This window comes from Lampetra planeri, chromosome 14 (genome assembly GCF_965212315.1).
Source record: "Lampetra planeri chromosome 14, kcLamPlan1.2.h2, whole genome shotgun sequence".
Lineage (NCBI taxonomy): Eukaryota > Metazoa > Chordata > Hyperoartia > Petromyzontiformes > Petromyzontidae > Lampetra > Lampetra planeri.
Genome location: NC_136120.1, coordinates 7,325,822 through 7,346,018, shown reverse-complemented (window position 1 = coordinate 7,346,018; position 20,197 = coordinate 7,325,822). Strand labels below are relative to the sequence as shown.

Genomic DNA, 20,197 nt, shown 5'->3' with positions numbered 1-20,197 from the left:
GAGGGTGGCACGCGCACACACGCACACGTGCGTACAATCGCAACGTACACGCACATGCGCGTACTCATGCGCGCGCACACTTACGCGTGCACACATTTACACGCGCACACGTGCGTACACTCGCGCGTGTGCCACTGGTGGGCAGATTGCCAAAGGCAGACACGTGACTGTGTGCCACTAATCTAGAAAGTGCAAGGAGAAGGGTTGAACCTGCATCATAGTGCAGTGGGCTAACCACTTTGAATAATAATATTCAACTTGTATCGCGCACTCGCTGTTGAAGAGCGAGAATGAACCGGAGCCACGAGGAACCACAGACACGCGGGAAAGCAGCCACATGGTAAGCTGATGCTAGCAATTGCCCAGGCTCTTCTGTGCTCTATATATTAAGGTGTTTTCTGCCAGTTTAGAAGTTTACTTGTGGGAGGAAACTGGAGCACCTGGATAAAAACCATGTGTGCGACAGGTAAACACTATCCCATCACATGACGTGGATGTACAAAAGACTACGATCCGTCATCAAACATACAGGCTAGTGGTACAAGTACTGTTAGCGAGCACCTACTCAGGCTGGCAATAGCACAATGTTCGATTGAAAACTAATTTCTTTTTAACTGCTTTCCGTGTTTAGTTTGTTGTCCATTCCCCGCACCTCTGATTAGCATGGTTTGCTACATACGATGTGAAATAAGTTCAACATACATACGCGGCTGACACCACGCTCCATTACCTTTGTATTCCCAGTGCTGAAGTTTACACACAATGCCTGCAACTCATTTATGGCTCAGTTTGGTCTTGGGTTGGTTCAACATAGGTTCAACTACACGTTCTGATGCTGGGCACCTGCTAACAGCACTTACCCCTGCTGCCAATCCAGCTGAATGCGAGCAGCAGTGCAGTAATTCAAGCACTGGTCTCCCTAAGGTTGACTCAGCCTTAAATGTGTGTCTGACAGTGTATACACATCAGCTTCTTGGAAGCAAAGGCAGCGAAGCGTGGTGCTGACTATGCCAAGCTGCCTTTAATAGGTGCTCACTAACAGCGCTGCCCCCTATGCTCTATATGGCTAAATAAGGGATCTTTACTCTTTGGTTCTTTCGGTAAAATCAAGTAGGTAGAAAAATTCAAATAAAAAATAATCTATCACGACGTTTCGATCGCAACACAAGCGGTCGTCCTCAGGCGCAAAAAATAATCCAGCAGTGGAACTGCTGAGGACGACCGCCCATGTTGCGATCGAAGCGTCGTGCTATATTTATTTATTTGTTGATACCCGCGTGACTTTACCGAACTGGGCAAGAAATCTGCAGTGAAACGTGACTTTACCGAACTGGGCAAGAAATCTCCAGTGAAACAAGACAAGACGCTATATTTTATATATATATTATATAGCGTCTTGTTTCACTACAGATTTCTTGTTGCGCCCGAAACGTCGTGAGCTTTGATTTTATTTTTTTCACCTACGTGACTTTACCGAAAGAACCAAAGAGCACGGATTCCTGCGGTCACGAAAGCTTCACATGAAGGGATCTTTGTTGAGCGCCTGCAACGTGCGACATGTCGGTACGGACAGAATCTCCGTGAAGGGCAATGCTGGTCTCTGCGTTGGCTGCTCGCAGCCAGTGGCACGAGATTCCACATTCCCATGGCAGAAGCTGCTCTCTATAAGGGCGGCCACTGTTAGATCCCCACCAAGTGGGGCTTTGTTTATTAGCCTCCAAAGGGGATGATCGGCTAAAACCCACTCTCTCAATAACCCGGCAAGAGGACAGCAAAGCCCTCTGTCTTCACTGCCCAAGACGCCACGCGCAGAGGGCATGCATCTAATGCAATCGCGAACCCCTTGAGTAGCCCAGCAGGACACGAGGGGATCAGTGGTATATTACCGTATTAACGAAATCAGCTTAGCCTGTATTCATTCCTGGAACACACTGCCCTGCCTTTGACAAGCACCCCAAGTTCAGCGCTTGTGCGTCCAGCAAGCGTAGCAGAATCTCGTGTGTGTGCGCGTGCACGTGTGCGTGTGCGTCACGACGGTAGTGGTAGCGATTCGCGCGCTGCGCTACGAACCCGGCGACCCGGGTTCGATTCCCGCTCACGGCCAACACCTGTGACGATTATCTGAACCGGTCCTGGGCCTCCCCTAGGTCGACTCAGCCTCAAGTGAGTACTTGGTGCGGTGTGTAAACATCGCCACTGGGGAGACAAAGGCGGTCGGGCGTGGTGCTTGCCCACCCACCCCCTCGTGTACCGTTCCGGCCATCATAGGTGCTCGCTAACAGCACTTGCCCCCACAGTCTGTTAAGGCTATACGGGGGATCTTTGTCTTTGTGTGTAACCCCTCCAATGCAAGCAGCACTTTGAAATCCACCTGACCGTGCGGAGATCCTTAATCTGGGATTGGTGCTGGAATGCAGACGGCATGCTCAAGTGCTGCCGTGCTGACACACACAGATTACACGCTGTGGGTTGCAGTGCCATGTAGAGGCGAGGTAAGGACGCATTGTTCAAGCCACTGCAGGTGCCGACGATTCTCTCTTCCATTCAACCTGTCCCTCCTCCTTCAAGTCCAGGCTCACTCTTTCTCTTCTGCCAACGATTGACTATCTCCTCACTAGAATGCATAGACTATATATATATCCTACCGTCAGCATGACGCACATGTCAAAGTGTTTTGTTGAGCATTTTGAGATGCAGTTCCGCTCAGACGCTATATAAATCCGAATTGCATTGCACTGTATTCAATGTATGTATGTTGAACGTCTTTCGCACCGTACGTAGCCAACCCTAAAACAAACTATGACACCTATTTACACAGACTCAAGTAGACGGGGCACAATGTCAATGTTCTCAATGTCAATGTTCTCAATGTCAATGTCCAGCCATAATTATTCAAACTTGTTTGAGTCCACGGACACAATTTGACTTGTTTAAAATAATAATTTTCCTCATCGCCTTTTATTACGTAACACAAATGTAAAAAAATTGAGCAAGGTTAAAAGTGAGCCTTATAAATGGCCCTATTAGTGTCCAGAAGGTATTTTTAGTGAGTGACAAGAGGAAATTTCAGAGAGCATAGGGCCTTGTATAAGGCAGAGGTATTTTTAGTGGCAAGACGCAATTTCATGAGCAAGGCAGAGGGGCTTGCAAGTAGGCAAGGGGACATGATACATTGCAAAGATGAAATCTTGCTTTGAAGCTTTCGTGACTGCAGGAATCCATACTCTTTGGTTCTTTCGGTGAAGTTACGTGGGTAAAAAATAATAATAGATCACGACGTTTCGATCGCAACACAAGCGACCATCTTCAGGTGTAAAAAAAGGCACAGCAAAATAACTGTTATTTTGCTGTGCCTTTTTTTTACACCTGATGAAGGAAGCTTGTGTTGCCTCCGAAACGTCGTGATTTAACTTAGTTGTTTTCATTTATTTTATTGTATTGTTTTACCTACGTGACTTTACCCAAAAAACCAAAAAGTATGAATCCTTGCAGTCACGAAAGCTTCAAATCTAGAACCAAAGAGCATGCAAAGCTTCTGTTGGATTTGTATTGACTAAAGGTGTGACGAGGAAGAGGGCAACGCTTCACTGACCCTGCAGGTTGTGGGGAGGTGAGGCAAAAACATTTAGTACGTGTGGCAGCACGCAATGGAACGAGCATTGGGGGAGAGGAAGGGGTCAACTCGATCGGCAGTCCTGAGCCAGTGGTGAAACGTTTTATTTGTTGAACCAGGTGGTGGTGAGAACTCAAGAGACCAGGATGAGTCATTTGCAAGGGTGGCCTGGGTCACTGTACAGATGGGATATCCACTGTTGAATGCTCACGTGGTGAAGATCATATTGCTGAGCGAACAGGGACGATGGGTTGAGTTTAACGCGAACTGGAATTTAAGGACCGTTGGTGATAGAACACACATTTTATCGTACATAGTCCAACATTAAGCAACAACTTTGTTCAATTTCAGGAAAGTTTCCAGGAACATTTTTTTAAAGTTTCTGGCACACTCGGTGCAACCGAATTACCATCGTACAAAATCTAGAGCAACTTCCTCATCGTCATCACAAATGATCACGTTGGTGCCAATGATCACGACAGGTGTGCAATACATTGGCGCGAATGCGCACACTGCACCAGGCATCCCCATTAGGGCTGAATTTGATTGTGGGAAAGTTCGGAGCAGGAGCCACTGATCTTTGCCAGAACATGTTCAGGGCATCTCATTCACCTCTTTTCCACTGTGCAACGAACCGTGCCGGGGCCGTGCAAGCCAGCCCGCGAAAGCAGCTGTCGTTACAACATTTTGGTGGGGACGACGGCCAAAATATCCGAACCGACTCCGGTTCGGATATAATGTACGTATGCATCTCAAACTTTTTTCGCGCCATACGTAGCCAATCGCGACAATCATTACCGACCACGTGGCCGGTGGCCGGAAATGGCAAACGAAAGGCATTTGTCTACCGCTACAGCCGCTGCGATGGATAAAGTGACGGCGGTAAAAACGAGGAGGGGGGGGGGGGCGGCCTTACCGTCGGGCGTGACTCTCGCGCTGCGCCGCGTCAGCGACTCTGCCCACGTGCCCGGGTGGAGCTGCAGGTCCATGCAGCACGTGTCGGAGACGCCGTCGAACTGCGCGACGTCGCTCGACGGCTCCGCTCGGCACAGTTTGCCTGCGTCCACGGGGCAAAGCGCTGCGTCGTTAACCCTTACGCCCCGTTCCGAGAAACCTGCAAGTTGCAGGGTTTGCATGTTCTGCCACAAGTACGTGTGCTTAATGCGGACTTGGTGCCTTACAAAAAAGGTATCTGTTTGTTGTTTGAACATCTTGACACCGCTGTATTGCCAGAAAGGCTCAAGCCTATTATTATTATTTTTCCATTAGGGTGGGTCCCGTTCACCGCCGAATCTCGGAACGTGCAAGCGGTTCGGCGTTAATTTTAGAGAGGCGTATCGCCGCTGTTTTTAAAGGCACTGTATTCACCGTGGAGAGCCGTCGTGACACGACCACACTCGACGATAGCCGAAGGCAAACTGTGCCACGCGCCCTCCCGCGTGGCCTTTTACTTCCGATTTCGTTCCGTCGATGTACGTAAACGTACGTTGCTGTATGCGTACGTCATCGGAACGGGAAAGGGTTAAGTTGTGCGGTGCCCCGGCAAGGGACGGAGTGGGGGCGGCTGTGCCAAAGGCGAGCGGCGGTGGCGGTGGGGCCGGTGGCTCCGAGGTAGTGCGGGCGGGCTGGGGGGGGGGGGGTGGGGGGGGTGGGCTGGGGGGGGGGCGGGGGGGGGCGGGGGGGGGGCTGCGAACACGGGTGACGCGGGGAGCCGCAACGCCGAGAGCTCGAAGCGAAACGGGCACACGCGTTACCCCTGCGCCGGCAGCAAACGGCGACGTATTGGAAGACGTTGGTGAAGAGGTTGAGGGGCGACGCGGCGGACGACTTGCGCTTCATGTCCCGGATGAGCATGGCTCTGCCGAACTTCCACTCGGTGTCGGACTGCGCCTGGATGCGCTGGTACGTGTCGCTCATCATCGCGATCAGAAGGTTTATCAAAACGATGGAGGTCACGATGAGGTACACGCCGAAGACTATTTGGACGATGACGATGGTGAAAGGGGGCGACCGGCTGATGCTCGGCAGGTTTTCGGGCTCCACGAGTCCGAACAGGGCGAAGAAGAGCAGCACGACGATGTCGAGGGGGCTCTGCACGCGCGTCGCCTCGTCCGCGTCGCCGCTCGCGGTCACGTTCTCGGCCGTCTTGTTCTTCGGCGCCGGGTAGACTGGCTGGTAGACGGCGGTGAGGTGGAGCGTGAAGGCCGTGTGGAAGAGCGCCAGGATGATGCCGAACCGGGCGAGGTCCTTCATCAGGTCGCGGATGATGATGGCCCAGGGGCCGAAGAGGTGGTGGAACGTGAGGAACTCGAGGAACTGGATGAAGCACAGCGTCATCGCCACCGCCAGGAACATGTTCCGCGCGTAGAGGGTCTCGAGCCGCCCGTCCGTGCCGACCGGGTAGGCAAACGCGAGCAGGTGGGACACGAAGCTGATGGCCGCGATGACCAGGATGATGACGCGGATCCAGGCGAGGCCCGCCCGCTCGCCGGGATCCGTGAGCTCGGACACGAGCATGCCCGTGAGCCACGACAGCAGCAGCCACTCGTTCCACGAGGGCAGCAGGCGGCCGAGGAACACGGGGCTGAGCGGGGGCCACGCGACCGTGAGCATGAACAGCAGGATGAGGAAAATGTGCGACGCCAGGTGGCTCATGAACTTGATGATGGGGATCTTGTTGAAGCGGCTGCGCAGCGGCAGCGAGAAGGCGAGCCACACCGGCGGGCAAACCAGGAAGGCGAGGAACAGCAGCGACAGCTTCCAGTCGGCCCAGCCCAGGTCGCCGTACCACACGTCGGTGAGGTAGCGCTGCACGGCCGGGTGGGCCACCACCTCCTTCTGCTCGCACTCGATGAGCACGTCCAGCAGGCTGGTGGCGCGGTGGTCGACGGCGCGCAGCAGCACGCCGGCGCTGTGGTCGCCCGAGGCCATGGCGAGCAGCTCGACGGCGAGGCCCTCGCAGAACTTGGCGGCGCGCTGCAGGTCCACCGAGCGCTCCTTGTAGCGCAGCGCCGTGAGGCCGAAGGCACGCGACAGCTTGACGGCCGTCTCCAGCGGCGCGGCTGAGCGCAGAACCAGCTCCTCCATGAGCCGCGTGCTGCTCTGCTGCTTGCCGCACACCATGAGGTCGAAGATGAACTGCGCGGGCGAGAGCGGGGCATGCGGGGAACCGCGTGAGCGAGGACTTTGTGGATTTGCATTTTCGTTGATAGGGGCTCAAATGGCTCGGCGGCTCGATGCGCCGGACGTGGCATCTCGTCTGAACCGTTCCTTTGCTCTATTGCAGTCTAGGGCAAGGGGACCCCCGACAGTGGCAGCTGCCCCTGTGTGGCGCAATGTCAGCGGAGCACCAGACGATCAACGGGAACTAATCTGCCAGTAGGGGGGAGGGAAATATTGCTTCGTGGCTTTTCCAAATTATGTAATCTGAAGTTAATTTACGTGCAATATTATGCAGGTCCGCCACTGGGCTTGAACCACGAACCCCTGCAACAAGCGGCCGCTGCGCTACGGCTCGGCCGTGTCAGTCTCTCTGTTCAAATGATCAATGGGAAGGCGATTGCCCTCATTGGCAACTCCAAGTGGCTGATGGCAATTCAACATTGCAATGATGGGGACCGGCTTATCCATTGAATGACCACTGTTGACTATTCAGACAACCGCCGTCAATCTATCAATCCCGATGGGGCATTGAGTTGAGTTGACCATCAAACCAGGATTTGAATTTGCAACCTTTTGATTGTAAATGGATTTCTTTAACCATAGCACTAACTGGCCTGATTAATAGCATGCCACAATCAAGAAGGCTGCGACTGCAAATTCTGGTCGGGGGCCATATCGGCTCAAAAATAACCTCCGGTGTCAATGAAACGAGCACCACTTTGTGGGACATTAACAGTGGATATTCAATAGATATTATGGCCTCTGTCATGCAAATGTGGAGTTGCCACCACGAGTTAAGGGCCATTCAGAAATGAGTGCCACCCCTACACTCAATTGAGAGCGGGGACCAGTATACCCCTTTTCCACTGGCACATCCGAGCCACTCCTGCACAGGGCTGGAATGGCAAGGGGGCTTTCCACTGGCTACTTGATTCGCTCGTCTCACGAGACACCTGACTTTGGCTCGAGGCCAAACAAGGCCTGGGGTGCGACTTATGACCCATTCATTGCGTGCGACATCGGTCAGCACGTAGTGTGGACACGAGGTCACCGCGTCATCTACAGGGGTCTCTCATTTACTTCGCTGTGCGTGACGTCAGCGGCACGGCTCGGTTTCTGCAGTGGAAAAAAAGATATAATCTGGCACCTCCTCAGGTGCTCTAAGCTGGTCCAGAACGGCCCCGGCACGGCTCGGTTGCACAGTGGTATCGAAGCATTACACACGAGGCTATTGTACGAGCCATTTTTGTTCACTGCAAACACAACTTAACACAACTTCGAGCGAGAAACGTTTGGAACCAGGGAATCCCCTCCCGTACCTCTCGGTCCTCGAGCAGCCGGAGCGTGTTGTGGCCCCGGTGCAGGAGGAAGCTCACCACGTCCTGGTGGTTGCTGGAGGCGGCGTACTGGATGGCCGTCTTGCCGTCTTTGCACTCGGCGGCCGGGGAGGCCCCGCTCTCAATGAGCAGCTGCACCACGGGCAAGAAGCCAGCCTTGGCTGCGAAGATGAGCGCTGTCCAGCCGAGCTGGGGGAACGACGGGGCCCGAGGGATGGGCGACAGGCAGCGCAGCAGACAGAAGAGGTAGACAGACAGAGGATGGGAAAGATCAAGGGACAATCAGGCAGAGAGGCAGACAGAACAACAGGTAGATATACAGAGGCGGACACTTGTTTTGTATATGTTTACTGCTGGAGACAAATCAGCCTTAAGTAGGCGGATGGCAATGAAGAAGGTGTGGCTACAAGTTGGTGTCTTGCTGCAGCCACCCAGGCATCACACTGACAAGAGACGTGTTGACATCGATGGCTTTGGCCACGATGACATCTCGATCTTCATCTGGAGACGCAGCGTGCATGTTTAATTGTCGGGATACCTGCGTCAATTAAAAAATAAAACACTGCTGGAAAGATTCCCTTAATGTGTGCGCAGTTTAGGGCGTGTTGCGACATCAAGGACGTGATTCGTGGGTGCTTTGCGTAACCTTTTTTGACCCACCATTGACGGGTTCCTGGCCTATCTATTCCGGAGCGGTGGGAAAATAAACAACAACAACAACAACAACAGAATTGGTACTGCATTGGCAGTGGTGGAGAAGCACCAATAATAACAAATAAAAACACATTCGTCTAAAATAGAATAAAATATTCGTAGCATTCAGACGCTGTCTTTCCGACAGACCTGTTCTTTACCTGAGGACGGCTGCTTGCGTTGTGGCCGAAACGTCGTGAGAATTATTTTATCATGTTTTATTTTTATTATTTTATTATTTCCCTTCTACGTGACTTTACCGAAAGAACCAAGAAGATGAATCCCTGCAGTCACGACAGCTTTAAATCGAAATTTATTCGTAGCAAAGATACGTATCTGCGATGATGTAATGATATTATGTGATGTTTTCTCGATAGGGCAATGTTGTTGACGTCTAAGTTGAGATTTTTTTCGACTGATGAGAGGTCGATCGATCGTCCATGGCACTGGTGGGGCACAGGGAGTCGCCCCGACAGAGTGCACATGGCGAGAGTCATCACGGTAAAAACAAAACCTTCATTTTAGCTCTTTATCAGAAGCGATCTGGCCACTAACGATGGCTCGACAAAGTGGCTTGTGGAAATGTACAGCAGCCAAATACTGGAAACGCACGTTGTTGATTCTAAATGCGGAGGGAAAACCGGAGGAGGATCCCGGAGAAAAATCCATGCGACCAAGGGGAGAGAGAAACATGCACATACCAAATATACAGGCGTCAGTGTGGGCGGGGGGGGGGGGGTAATCAAGAGTATATCACTCTGTGATGATGGAGCACGTGGACGAGATGAGCACGCCACCCCACGTTCATTTTAGTCGGGGGTGGGGGGGATGGGGGGGGGGGGCTCTTCCCGACTCCTTAGCGTCGCTCTTCTCGTGCCTGCCGCGGACAGTCCGCTCCGCTACCTTGTCGATGCCGTTGATCTCGGCTCCCTGGCCCAGCAGCACCCGCACCATCTCGCAGTGGCCCCCCGAGGCCGCCAGGTGGAGGCAGGTGCGACCGCTCTTGTCGCGCACGTGCAGCTGGGACGCCGACTTGCTGAGCAGGAGCCCCACCACCGCTGTGTGGCCGCTCTGCGCCGCCAGGTGCAACGGGGTGGCTCCCTACGGGGGAAGAATCATCGTCGTCGTCGTCATCGTTACCGTCGTCATCGTTGCCGTCGTCACCGTTACCGTCGTCGGGTGTGAACGAGCAGCACAGTCGTCATGGTCGTCATCGTCAGGCGTGTGGCTTCCGAGAGTGGCAATCAAAATCTTTATCATCATCGTAGTCATCATTATCGAATCTTCAGCACATGAGTGCAGTTGGTAATTGCACAGCGCAAGGCTATCATGAAGGCCGTTGAGGTAGCCTCGCAGGCGGCGGCGTGGCTGCGTGGCTTTACCCAGCGAGATACTTTGCGAGCGGTTTTCAAAATATGGACCGCGAAGATGGCACAAACACACAGACGGCCTACACTTTTACCAATCGGGAGCTTTTTAATGTCCGCTGCGAAGCGAAGGCCGTGCATTTTTTTGCCGTTGGTCTATACCAGGGGTCGGCAACCTACGGCTCCGGAGCCGCATGCGGCTCTTTACGGGCTGCTTCTTGACGATATGTACGTGAGTACAGTATGTACTCAGATGCATTGCGGCTCTTGAAATACTGAATTTTGTACCGAATTGTAAAGAAATGGCTCTTCTTGTTATTTTGGTTGCCGACCCCTGGTCTATACGCTCGTTAATGTGGAACGCCCTGCCCTGAGACCTCAGAAAATCCGACTCCCCTGGTCGCCTTTAAAACTAGGACTGCAAAAGCATTCGTGAAGTTTTATGACAATAAAGAATAACTCCTGCTGATTCCGTGACAAATGCAACACACGTGTTTGAATGGGTTTTCTCCTTCTGCGCACTGCATACGGTAATGCTCTTGCGCTCTTTCTGTGACCTACTTTTAGAGTATTGGCTCTTGGTGAGTTTCCTCTTATTGCATGAATAGCTGTGAATCCCTCCCGTTTGTGAATTGTGCACCGAATAGATATAGCTGAGCGTGACACGCGTGAGTGAATGATGCTCGTGCTAACGGCGTTCTACAATAGATAAATAGGTCAAATATGTCACATATCTACTGTTAGAGCCTATAACAGGCTGTCCCCCCTTTTACGACGTTACAATGCGTTCCTGAAAACGACGTCGTAAATATGATCTCATTTTTTTTCCATAGACAGTAGAAACGGCAGAAACATCTCTTGCCGATGTATTTTTCCGTTTATCAGCCATATTGAACAGGGTTTAAAAGGTAAAAATCCACACAAAACACACCAAGTCACATCGCAAGCCAGGCTGGCTCTGTTCAAGTGTGTTCAGTCGTGTCGGAAGATGTGTCGTAAATCGATCTAAGGTGGCATATAAACGTCGTAAATGTGGACCGTCGTAAACCAGAACCCACCTGTACATCTCACTAAAAAAAGACCGAATTTTTTTTAAATAAAATAATTTCATACCTCGGGCTAAATTAAGGGTAAAATATTTAGAACTTTTTATTTTATAAACCCAGGCCTACAAAAGGCTTGTATAAGTGGTTTCGAAGGTTCATCATCGTCATCAGCCATTGTCTATCGACTGCCGGAGTTTAGGCTTCCTCCAGGCCCAATCCTTCTGCTTTCCACCTCGCTCCGGCCGCACGCTCCGATCCCATCGCTCCGTCTCCGTGGCGGCGGCCGCCCCCTGGGCACACGTTGAGCTGCTGCGACGATGGGGGCCCCTCACCTGCAGGTTTGTCTGCGCGTCGGCCAGCACGCCCGGGTAGTTGAGCAGCAGGCGCACCAGGCCCTCGTGCCCCGACTCCGCTGCCAGGTGCAGTGGAGTGAATCCTGACTGCGACAGGCACAGATAGAGGACAGAGAATGGGGGGGAAGGGGGGGGAGAGGAATTTAGCACTCAGCCTTCCGATAACGCTTTGGCAGCATCCACAGGCATCGTCGATGAGTAGTCTACCCTCCGGGTGCCCACCAGGCTGCGAGGAGATTCGATTTTCTCATCAGCCATTGGTTTCTGTCTCCCTTGGTGGTGCAAAGCCATTGTTAAGGAGAACAGTAGTAGATCTGTATTGACAACGGTGCATGTTGCTGTTTGTGTATGTATGTGTAACTGTATGCGTGTGTGAGCACGTTTCTGTATGTGTGTGTAATTATGAGTTGTGCGTGCCAGTCAGTCAACCCATGGCACCTGGGTCTGCCCCCTGACCTACTGCCAGCGGGCGTTCGACACTTCACGTGGCCTCAAGGTGCACATGGCCTGGCACAAGCGTCGTGGTGACGTCACCGCCACTTAGTGGCGAATGGCGGTTGTTGTTGTGTGTGAGCACATTTCTGTATGTGTGTGTGTAATTATGAGTTGTGCGTGCCGGTTGTTACTTTGTGTGCGTGGGTGTTCTCGTATGCATGTTCGTGCATGTTCCCATGCGGGTACGTGATATGCTCGTCATGATTATCTTTGGGCAATAATCGCCGCCCTACCTCGTGCAAGTGCTCCTTGGATGACGACGACGACGACGCGTCCAGAGACACCTTTGGCGGCTGGCTCTGTACGGTTGCCGGCACCTTGGTCAGCATCTCCCGCACAATGTCTATTTGTCCAAAGTGAGCGGCCACGTGCAACGCTGTCATCCCGGTCTGTGCGGCGCGACACGCGGAGGGTAGGATAACACGGGGATCTGTTAAGGGGCCGTCCATAAATGACGTCACGCACCTGGGGTGGGGGTCAGACATTTGTGACGATGTTTGACGAGGGGGGGGGGGGGTTGAGAAATGTGACGTCACGTAAAAATGCGCAACTTTAAATAAATATAGACAACACGTTCTACTTAATTAAATAGACTTTTTAGTAAATGTTTTCTCCTACAACATCAGAGTGCAGTGCCACATTAACTACGCAATACAATGACAATAGTTTAAAGCCATTTGAAGCATGTTTATTTTTGAGGGGGGAGGGGCAAAGCTTTGTGACGTCATATTTGAGGGGGGGGGGGGTCTGACTTTTTGTGTCGCCGTGTGACGAAGGGGGGGGGGGGCAACAATCGTCCAAAATCGCGTGACGTCATTTATCGACGGCCCCTAATGGGCCGCGTTTAAGAAACAACGTTAACGTCATCACTCGGAATCCCCTTTACCCGACTTGCAACCAAGCCGTGTCGGGGCCGCGCGTTTGTTCCTTCCCTTTGGAACTCCCGAGCCGTGCCGCCGATGACATGCGAAGTGAACGCGTCGAAAAGCGCGCGGGTGGCACGGTGACGACTGTGTGTTTGCGTCCGTACTGACGTGGCGTGCCAGACAATGAATGGCGTCATTATCCCTACCCCTTGACACCCCACCCCCTCCTCCTAAGCCCCAAGCGAGATTCATATTTCGTCTTGTGAGGCCAGCTGATCGCGGATTTGGGTCCAGCTCGGCACGGCAAACAGCCAGTGGGCACAGGCGCTGGCTCAGCTCCCATGTGCCAGCGATAAGGAGGTGAAAAAGTCAAAAGTGTTACTTGATGCAACGCTCAACTCCACTGGCAGTCCTGAGCCAGTAGAGTGAAGTCCCTAGTCCTGTGGCAGGGGGCCCAATATATACTCATAAAACAACCACTGTTATCTTCAGCAAAAAGAAAATGGTGCTCATTTAATTCACTCTGAAGAGATGATGGGCTGAGTCTTCCCCTGTTAACAGGTATGACCTCACAATTGTCTAATTGTACGTCACATCACCTACGACTGCATCTAATATAATGTAAGTAAAAATACATTTTCGATATGGTCTTATGGTGATAATGTACGCAACGCACAACATATTACGTATAGCACGACATGATTTCAGGAATACTAAGTTAGCTAAAAGCATGATAAATGACCAAAATAAATAGGCCAATGCTTAGAGTTTTAAACTGCTGGGGCAATAAACATACGAATCTTAATCACATCGTAATGGGCACCCATTTCATACTCAGCCAACCTACGTTATGTCCCTCCCGGCAATGTTGAAATACCATCTGCCACTAGTGTGCAAGCCAGGCTAGGAATCCAACTGCATCTGAGGTGCTCGAATCGTAGTTCAATGTGCAAACCACTAAATCTCCTCTCTCCATACACAACGCACACAATGCACACTTGGTTACTCACCAGCATGCGTGCACAATAAGACATCCCTCATGCAGTCTACATAGGCTGTTGGGACAAGTGCTGTTAGCGAGCACCTACAAAGGCCGGCACGGCCACCTTTGTCTCCCCGAGGCTGATGTTTAAACACGGTTGCAGGTACTTAAAGCTAGATTAATCTAGGGGTGGCCCATCACTGGTCTAGTGGCCACTGGCATTGGCTGTGAAAGGCACCCAAACTAAGGTCGCCGGGTACGGAGCGCAGCGCTCTAACCGCGGCACCACCGCAAACGCAAATCCGATTTAAGCAGATAATTATGCCGAATGCAACGACGTGGATATTTTTGCCGAGAGCCTGAGCAGTGGGTGCATCGATGTTGCCGGTGAACCTCACCTTGGTACTCGTAGCTTTGAAAGAAACGTTGTCTTTGACGGCTTCCAGCACGTTGACGTGTCCGTTTTTCGCTGCTAGATGCAATGTGGCCATGCCTTCCTGCAATTGCGAGCAGAGCCACTATTACATTGAAGCATAACCACGGTTTAACAATTGGCAACACTTGCCAACGCTGTGCATTGCAGGCAGACCGCTGAATGCCGAAAGGTTGTTGTGGTAAAAACATGGTCTCATATCGCCCATTGCTGCACGTTAAATGTGCACTATCGCGACTGTCATGAGCCGAATGTTCGTACTCCAGGAACTGATTCATCGAGTCAAGGAATGGCCCCACAAGATAATGATGATACTCTTAGGTTTTGTATTTTGTACCTACGTGACTTTACCGAAAAAACCTAAGAGTATGAATCCTTGCAGTCCCAAAAGCTTCAAATCTAGAAAGAGATAATGATGATGATTCTGGCAGAATTGCTTTTGGCGTCACTTAAATTGGTGCATTTCACCAAGAAGTTTATTTCGATTGAATCGGGCAAGAACTCGAGGGAGAAGGGGAGTGCACATTGTGCGAGAGTGACCCTGGGTAAAAAAAAAATAGAAAATAATGTTCAAAAAACACAGGCAAGTTGAAAAACAATGAAGCGTCACGGAATAAATCGAAAAGCAGTTCACAAGCATTAGTCGATATTAAATCAAAAAAATGCTACCAAAGTCGTGCTCATTATCAATTTACTTTTAAAAACCGCTCACAATAAAATAAAATTACGGAAACATCACAATGGGTGGTGGGCGATTTCGGCACTCGTACTGTGAACAGGCATGGACATGCGTCAAATACAATTGTGGGTGAAGTCGTTGTAGGAATTGGACATCAATGAAAACGAGCTTTATAGCTCATCGGATTCCTCCAGTGTAAATACATATTCTGATTCTGTCACTGCTGCAGTAGTCTCTACAAACAGTACACATGTTGCAGCAATGATTATAAACAATTAAACTATTAGAGCAGGGCTAGATTCAATGAAATGAAGCACATTTTTTGTTAGCACAAGATATCGCTCAAACCATTAACCCGGAGCATGTTTTCGGTTACAAATCAATGTTAATGATGAGGGTAAACGAGTTAGTTCTCGTACACCACTGCTTAATCGTATTCAAGTGTAAATAATGTTTTCCATGCAGTTGTTGCTGATGTCTGAGTTAAGTCTTTCAACTCGCAGCAATCACCTATTTCCCAAGTGGCTGTCCAAATTTAAATCCGAGATCTCAGCATTGTCCACCACCGAGCCATGAGCAGCATGGCCCTTTAACACTCTCAGTAAAAAAATAGCTTTTTAGCGCTCATGCGTTTCCATGAGCGGATGTTTACAAAACGCAAGGTCTGCATGCGACCCAACGGCAGCTGAGCCAATGCACCGCTCTGTCGTGTTTAGAGAGCGGTCACAATGCGAACATGAAAAAAAAGCTTTTTAAATTTACACGCTTTTATTTAACTCACTCTGTCTGTTGTATCCTCAACTCGGTCTGTTGTCGTATCCTCAAATCTTGTAACTCAAGTTTAACCCACTTCCCAATGTCGTATCGACTGCAAACTTGGTATACGTATGCCATGCTGATGACAATACTATATTCTATCATTAAAAATACGAAACTAGATATTTTTAAGCAATCTTTTGTATATCTTATGTTTCGGCTTGGGTCTAATTGTCCACGCTCAACTCACGTTGGCTGTAAATCACCACGGCCCCATACGTTATGGCCAGCTTCGGGGCCACTTCCTGGAGTCGTGGAGTTCTGCCATTACTCGTACGGTACATTTCATTACAGCGTGTTTTTTTTTTAAGTATTTTTTTATATCTCTTATGAGTAAGGTGCTTGGAGGTCATCGAGTGATTAATTGAGACCGTCCGTTTGAATCGGCGGCACCAATTTCCCACAATGCAATGTATGTATGTTGAACTTCTTTCGCAGCGTACGTAGCCAACCATGCTTGCAATGGGAGAGCCAGCGCGGCCTGAGTGAGACACACGTACGGAGTTTTCTTCGGACGCAGCAGCTCCAGCTGCCAGCAGCACCTTGACCACCTCCGCGTAGCCCCCAGCCGCGGCCAGATGCAACGGCGTGGAGTCGTTTGTCTGGGGCACAGGGAAGCAATTCGCGAGCGGTTCACCCGGGATCCGATGCCGGGTTCTGGCTGCTAGTTTTGAGTTGCTGCCAAAGGCACTTGGCGGCTCCGTGTTAGGGGCCGTCCATAAATGACGTCACGCGATTTTGAACGATTTTTGACCCCCCCCCTCCTCGTCGTCACACGGCGTCACAAAAAGTCAGACCGCCCCCCCCTCAAATATGACGTCACAAAGCTCTGCCCCCTCCCCCCAAAATAAAACATGCTTCAAATCGCTTTCAACTATTGTCATTGTAGTGCGTATTTAATGTGGCGCTGCACTCTGATGTTGTAGGAGAAAACATTGATTAAAAAGTATATTTAATTAAGTACAACGTGTTGTCTATATTTATTTAAAGTTGCGCATTTTGATGTGACGTCACATTTCTCAAACCCCCTCCCCCTCCTCCTCATCACACATCACAAATGTCTGACCGCTCCCCCCCCCCCAGGTGCGTGACGTCATTTATGGACGGCCCCTTAGGAAGGTGAGGAGTCACCGTCGCGCTCGATGACTTTACTTCGACCCGCAGCCACTTGCTGACAGAGATAACAACTCTTGAATTGTCAAAAACTTCCCCGACGCGCGGCAAACTTCACCCTGAGAAAAACTCACAGGAGAGCCGTCAAACAATGCCCACGTAGCGGGAGCCTCGCCATTCAAGCGAGGCTCTTCTGGGCAAACACCGGGGGGGTGGGGGGCACGTGGGCACCTTAGCCGCCGGCTCCACGAGCGAAACCACCAAGCGCTCGTTGAACTTCTTTCGCGCCGTATGTAGCCAACCGAGCTCATCAGGAGGTGCCACACACGAGGCCACACAAAAAGATCCCCCGTAGAGCCTGAACAGACTTGTCGGGGCAAGTGCTGTTAGCGAGCACCTATGAAGGCCGTCACGGCACACGAGGGGGTGGGTGGCCAGCACGACGCCCGGCCGCCTTTGTCTCCCCAGTGGTGATATTTACACACATCAGGTACTTATTTGAGGCTGAGTCATCCTAGGGGAGGCCAAGAAAAGCTTCGTATATTCATCACCGATGTTGGCTGTGAGCGGGAATCGAACCGGGGTCGCCGGATTCGTAACGCAGCGTGCGAACCGCGACACCACACACACACCGCGCACGATGCGCGCTCACACAACGTACACCATCACAAACACACAACGTACACCACCACCACGACCACGCTCACACAATGTACACCACCACCACGACCACGCACACAACGTACACCACCACCACGCACACACAACATACACTACCACCACGACCACGCACACACAACGTACACCACCACCAGCACCACGACCACGCACACACAACGTACACCACCACCACGACCACGCACACGCGCAACAACCGTACACCAACCTTGTTGCGCGCGGACGTGACGCCTCCACGGTTGAACTTGAGCAGCTCCTTGACGACGGCGACGCTGCCCTTGCCGGCGGCGATGTGAGCGCACGTGGAGCCCGACGCGTTGGCCGACGTCACCAGCTCGGGCCGCTGCTTCAGGAAGAGCTTCACCACCTCGGAGTGGTCGTTCTCCGCCGCCAGGTGCAGCGGTGTCTGCCCGTGCTGCCCCCCCCCCGCCGCACCGCACACGCCACGCGGAGAGATCGGTCAGGGCGAACTTTGTCCGCCGCGATGAAAATTTCCGCACAGAGAGCGCTTTCGTGTGCGAAACGTACAGGTTGCGTCGGTACGGTTTGAGATGCACAATGAAAAGTCTACGCGGTTTAAAATATATTAAAGAGATTATGAAATGCATCTTCAGCCCGATTTTTAAAACTGCAACACCTTCCTTATCAGACGCCGTTCATGGTGCACTCCACTTCACCACAACGTCGACCGGCACGCTGCACCACGAACACCATAAACGCTGCACCATGAACACCCTACATGTTGCACCATGAACACCCTACACACTGCACCACGAACACCATAAACGCTGCACCATGAACATCGTACTCGCAGAAACCGGACTGGGAATCCTGATCCTCGAACTATGAACCCACAAACCTAGGCTATATAGCTCATAAACCTGGACTACGAAACCCACATCCTGAATTAGCAACCCGATAAACCTGGACCAAGAGACTACAAATGCAGAATGAAAACCCACAAACCGGGATTATGAACCCACTCCGAGCACAAAAGCTCGTTCCATGCAGAAACCCATGGAACTAGCTTTCAAAGACATGGGTCTTCAGCAGCCCTTTGAAACGTGAATAAACGACCACCTTCTCTGATGTCAATTGGGAGGTCATTCCACAACCTGGAAGACAAACACTGGAAGGAGCACCCTCCCAAAATAACACATCTCGACCGAGGAACCGCAAGGGGGCTCTGCGCTAAAGCAACGGACACGAGATGCCAGGGTCGGTCTGTCGTCGGTGCTTTCACTGTACTCGAGTCGAGGGCGTGAGTTGGGCCCGCGAGATTTACGAATTGGCCGAAATGTATCGTCCTGCTCCGCCCTCTCCTCTTTCCGAGGCACCTGAATCTGGAGAGATCACCCATAGGGCACAGGTGGCGTTGAAACTATCCCATGTGCAGGCTAATGAAGCGAGACAGAATTCTAGGGGGACAAAAACATCTTCTAGCATGATACATATTTAGTATTCTTTTGGTCTTTCGGTAACGTCACGTAGATAGAAAAAATTATAAAAATAACAAATATTATTTTGTATTATTGATTCTATCTACGCGACTTTACCGAAAGACCCAAAGAATATGAATTCCTGCAGTCGCGAAAGCTTTAAGTCAACATATTTAGTAATTGCACGCTTTCAGATGTGCTTCTGCGACCATCTGATATTGGAAGCCACTGGAGCTAGGCACTTTTAAATTTAGTTTGAAAACTCATTTATTTAAAACTGCTTTTTATGTTTAGTTTGATGTCCTCCCCCCGCACCTCCGATGAGCATGATTGGCTACATATGGTGCAAAAGAAGTTCAACGTACATACATCAAGAAAGGTATAATGATCAATTCAAAGTGTGCCTTTGCCCTTACACTGAAACTCGGCACCATTTTTCACTGAAACGATTTCGCCCTTTGTTAAAATTGATACGACATAACAAAACCTGAGAGCAATTTTTTGTTTACAACGTTGAATGCTGTAAAATCAAATCCAGCTTTGTCTCAGGTTTTCCAGTCCATGTAAAACGAAATATATCGAATCAATACCACTGCGTAGGCTGTCACGGTTCTGCTCTGTGGCTCTCCAACGTGCGTTGGGATCGTGCCCGGCACAAGGTCGGACGTTTAACTCCCACGTGCTGGGAGCTTTATCAGGGAATTCATTCTTCAGCCGTGTGTGCAGAATTTAAACATCTGGTTTTTTGAATGCAGGTGCAAATGGAGGCTCTCATGTATCTCACAGCAGGATAAAGTGGGAAACTTGCAAGTGAAGAATTTCGTTTCTACAGAAGCTGCCAGCAGCTGGGAGCAAAACTCGGGACATCATGCTGACCACACGGTACTATACGAACAACCACATCAGAGAGCTAACCAGAAATCTAATCAACGTTCTGACATTGAGTAGGGGTAGCCCTGCGGTTCAGAACGGAACGCTATGTGAGTGAGTGGCGGGCTCTCGGACAACACGCTATACCCACAATGTCAGTGGCGTTGATGTCTGCGTTCATGCGCAGGAGGCTGTTGCACACATTCAGCTGTCCATTCAAAGCTGCCAGGTGCAAGGGCGTCCTTTTGATCTGCA

General features: G+C 51.0%; 1 protein-coding gene across 1 annotated transcript in view; it reads right to left on the bottom strand.

Moving 5' to 3' along the window:
* The window catches only part of LOC144722258 (uncharacterized), a 79,137-nt gene that overhangs the window by 216 nt on the left and 58,724 nt on the right, over nt 1–20,197 (bottom strand). Inside the window, exons 18-27 of the mRNA XM_078600351.1 lie at nt 20,094–20,192; nt 17,842–18,048; nt 16,343–16,444; nt 14,313–14,411; nt 12,300–12,455; nt 11,551–11,658; nt 9,709–9,906; nt 8,095–8,301; nt 5,368–6,751; nt 4,530–4,670 (exon numbers count right to left, since the gene is read on the bottom strand). Of these exons, the coding sequence (XP_078456477.1) occupies nt 4,530–4,670; nt 5,368–6,751; nt 8,095–8,301; nt 9,709–9,906; nt 11,551–11,658; nt 12,300–12,455; nt 14,313–14,411; nt 16,343–16,444; nt 17,842–18,048; nt 20,094–20,192 (2,701 nt within the window). The remainder of the gene's footprint in view (nt 1–4,529; nt 4,671–5,367; nt 6,752–8,094; nt 8,302–9,708; nt 9,907–11,550; nt 11,659–12,299; nt 12,456–14,312; nt 14,412–16,342; nt 16,445–17,841; nt 18,049–20,093; nt 20,193–20,197) is intronic.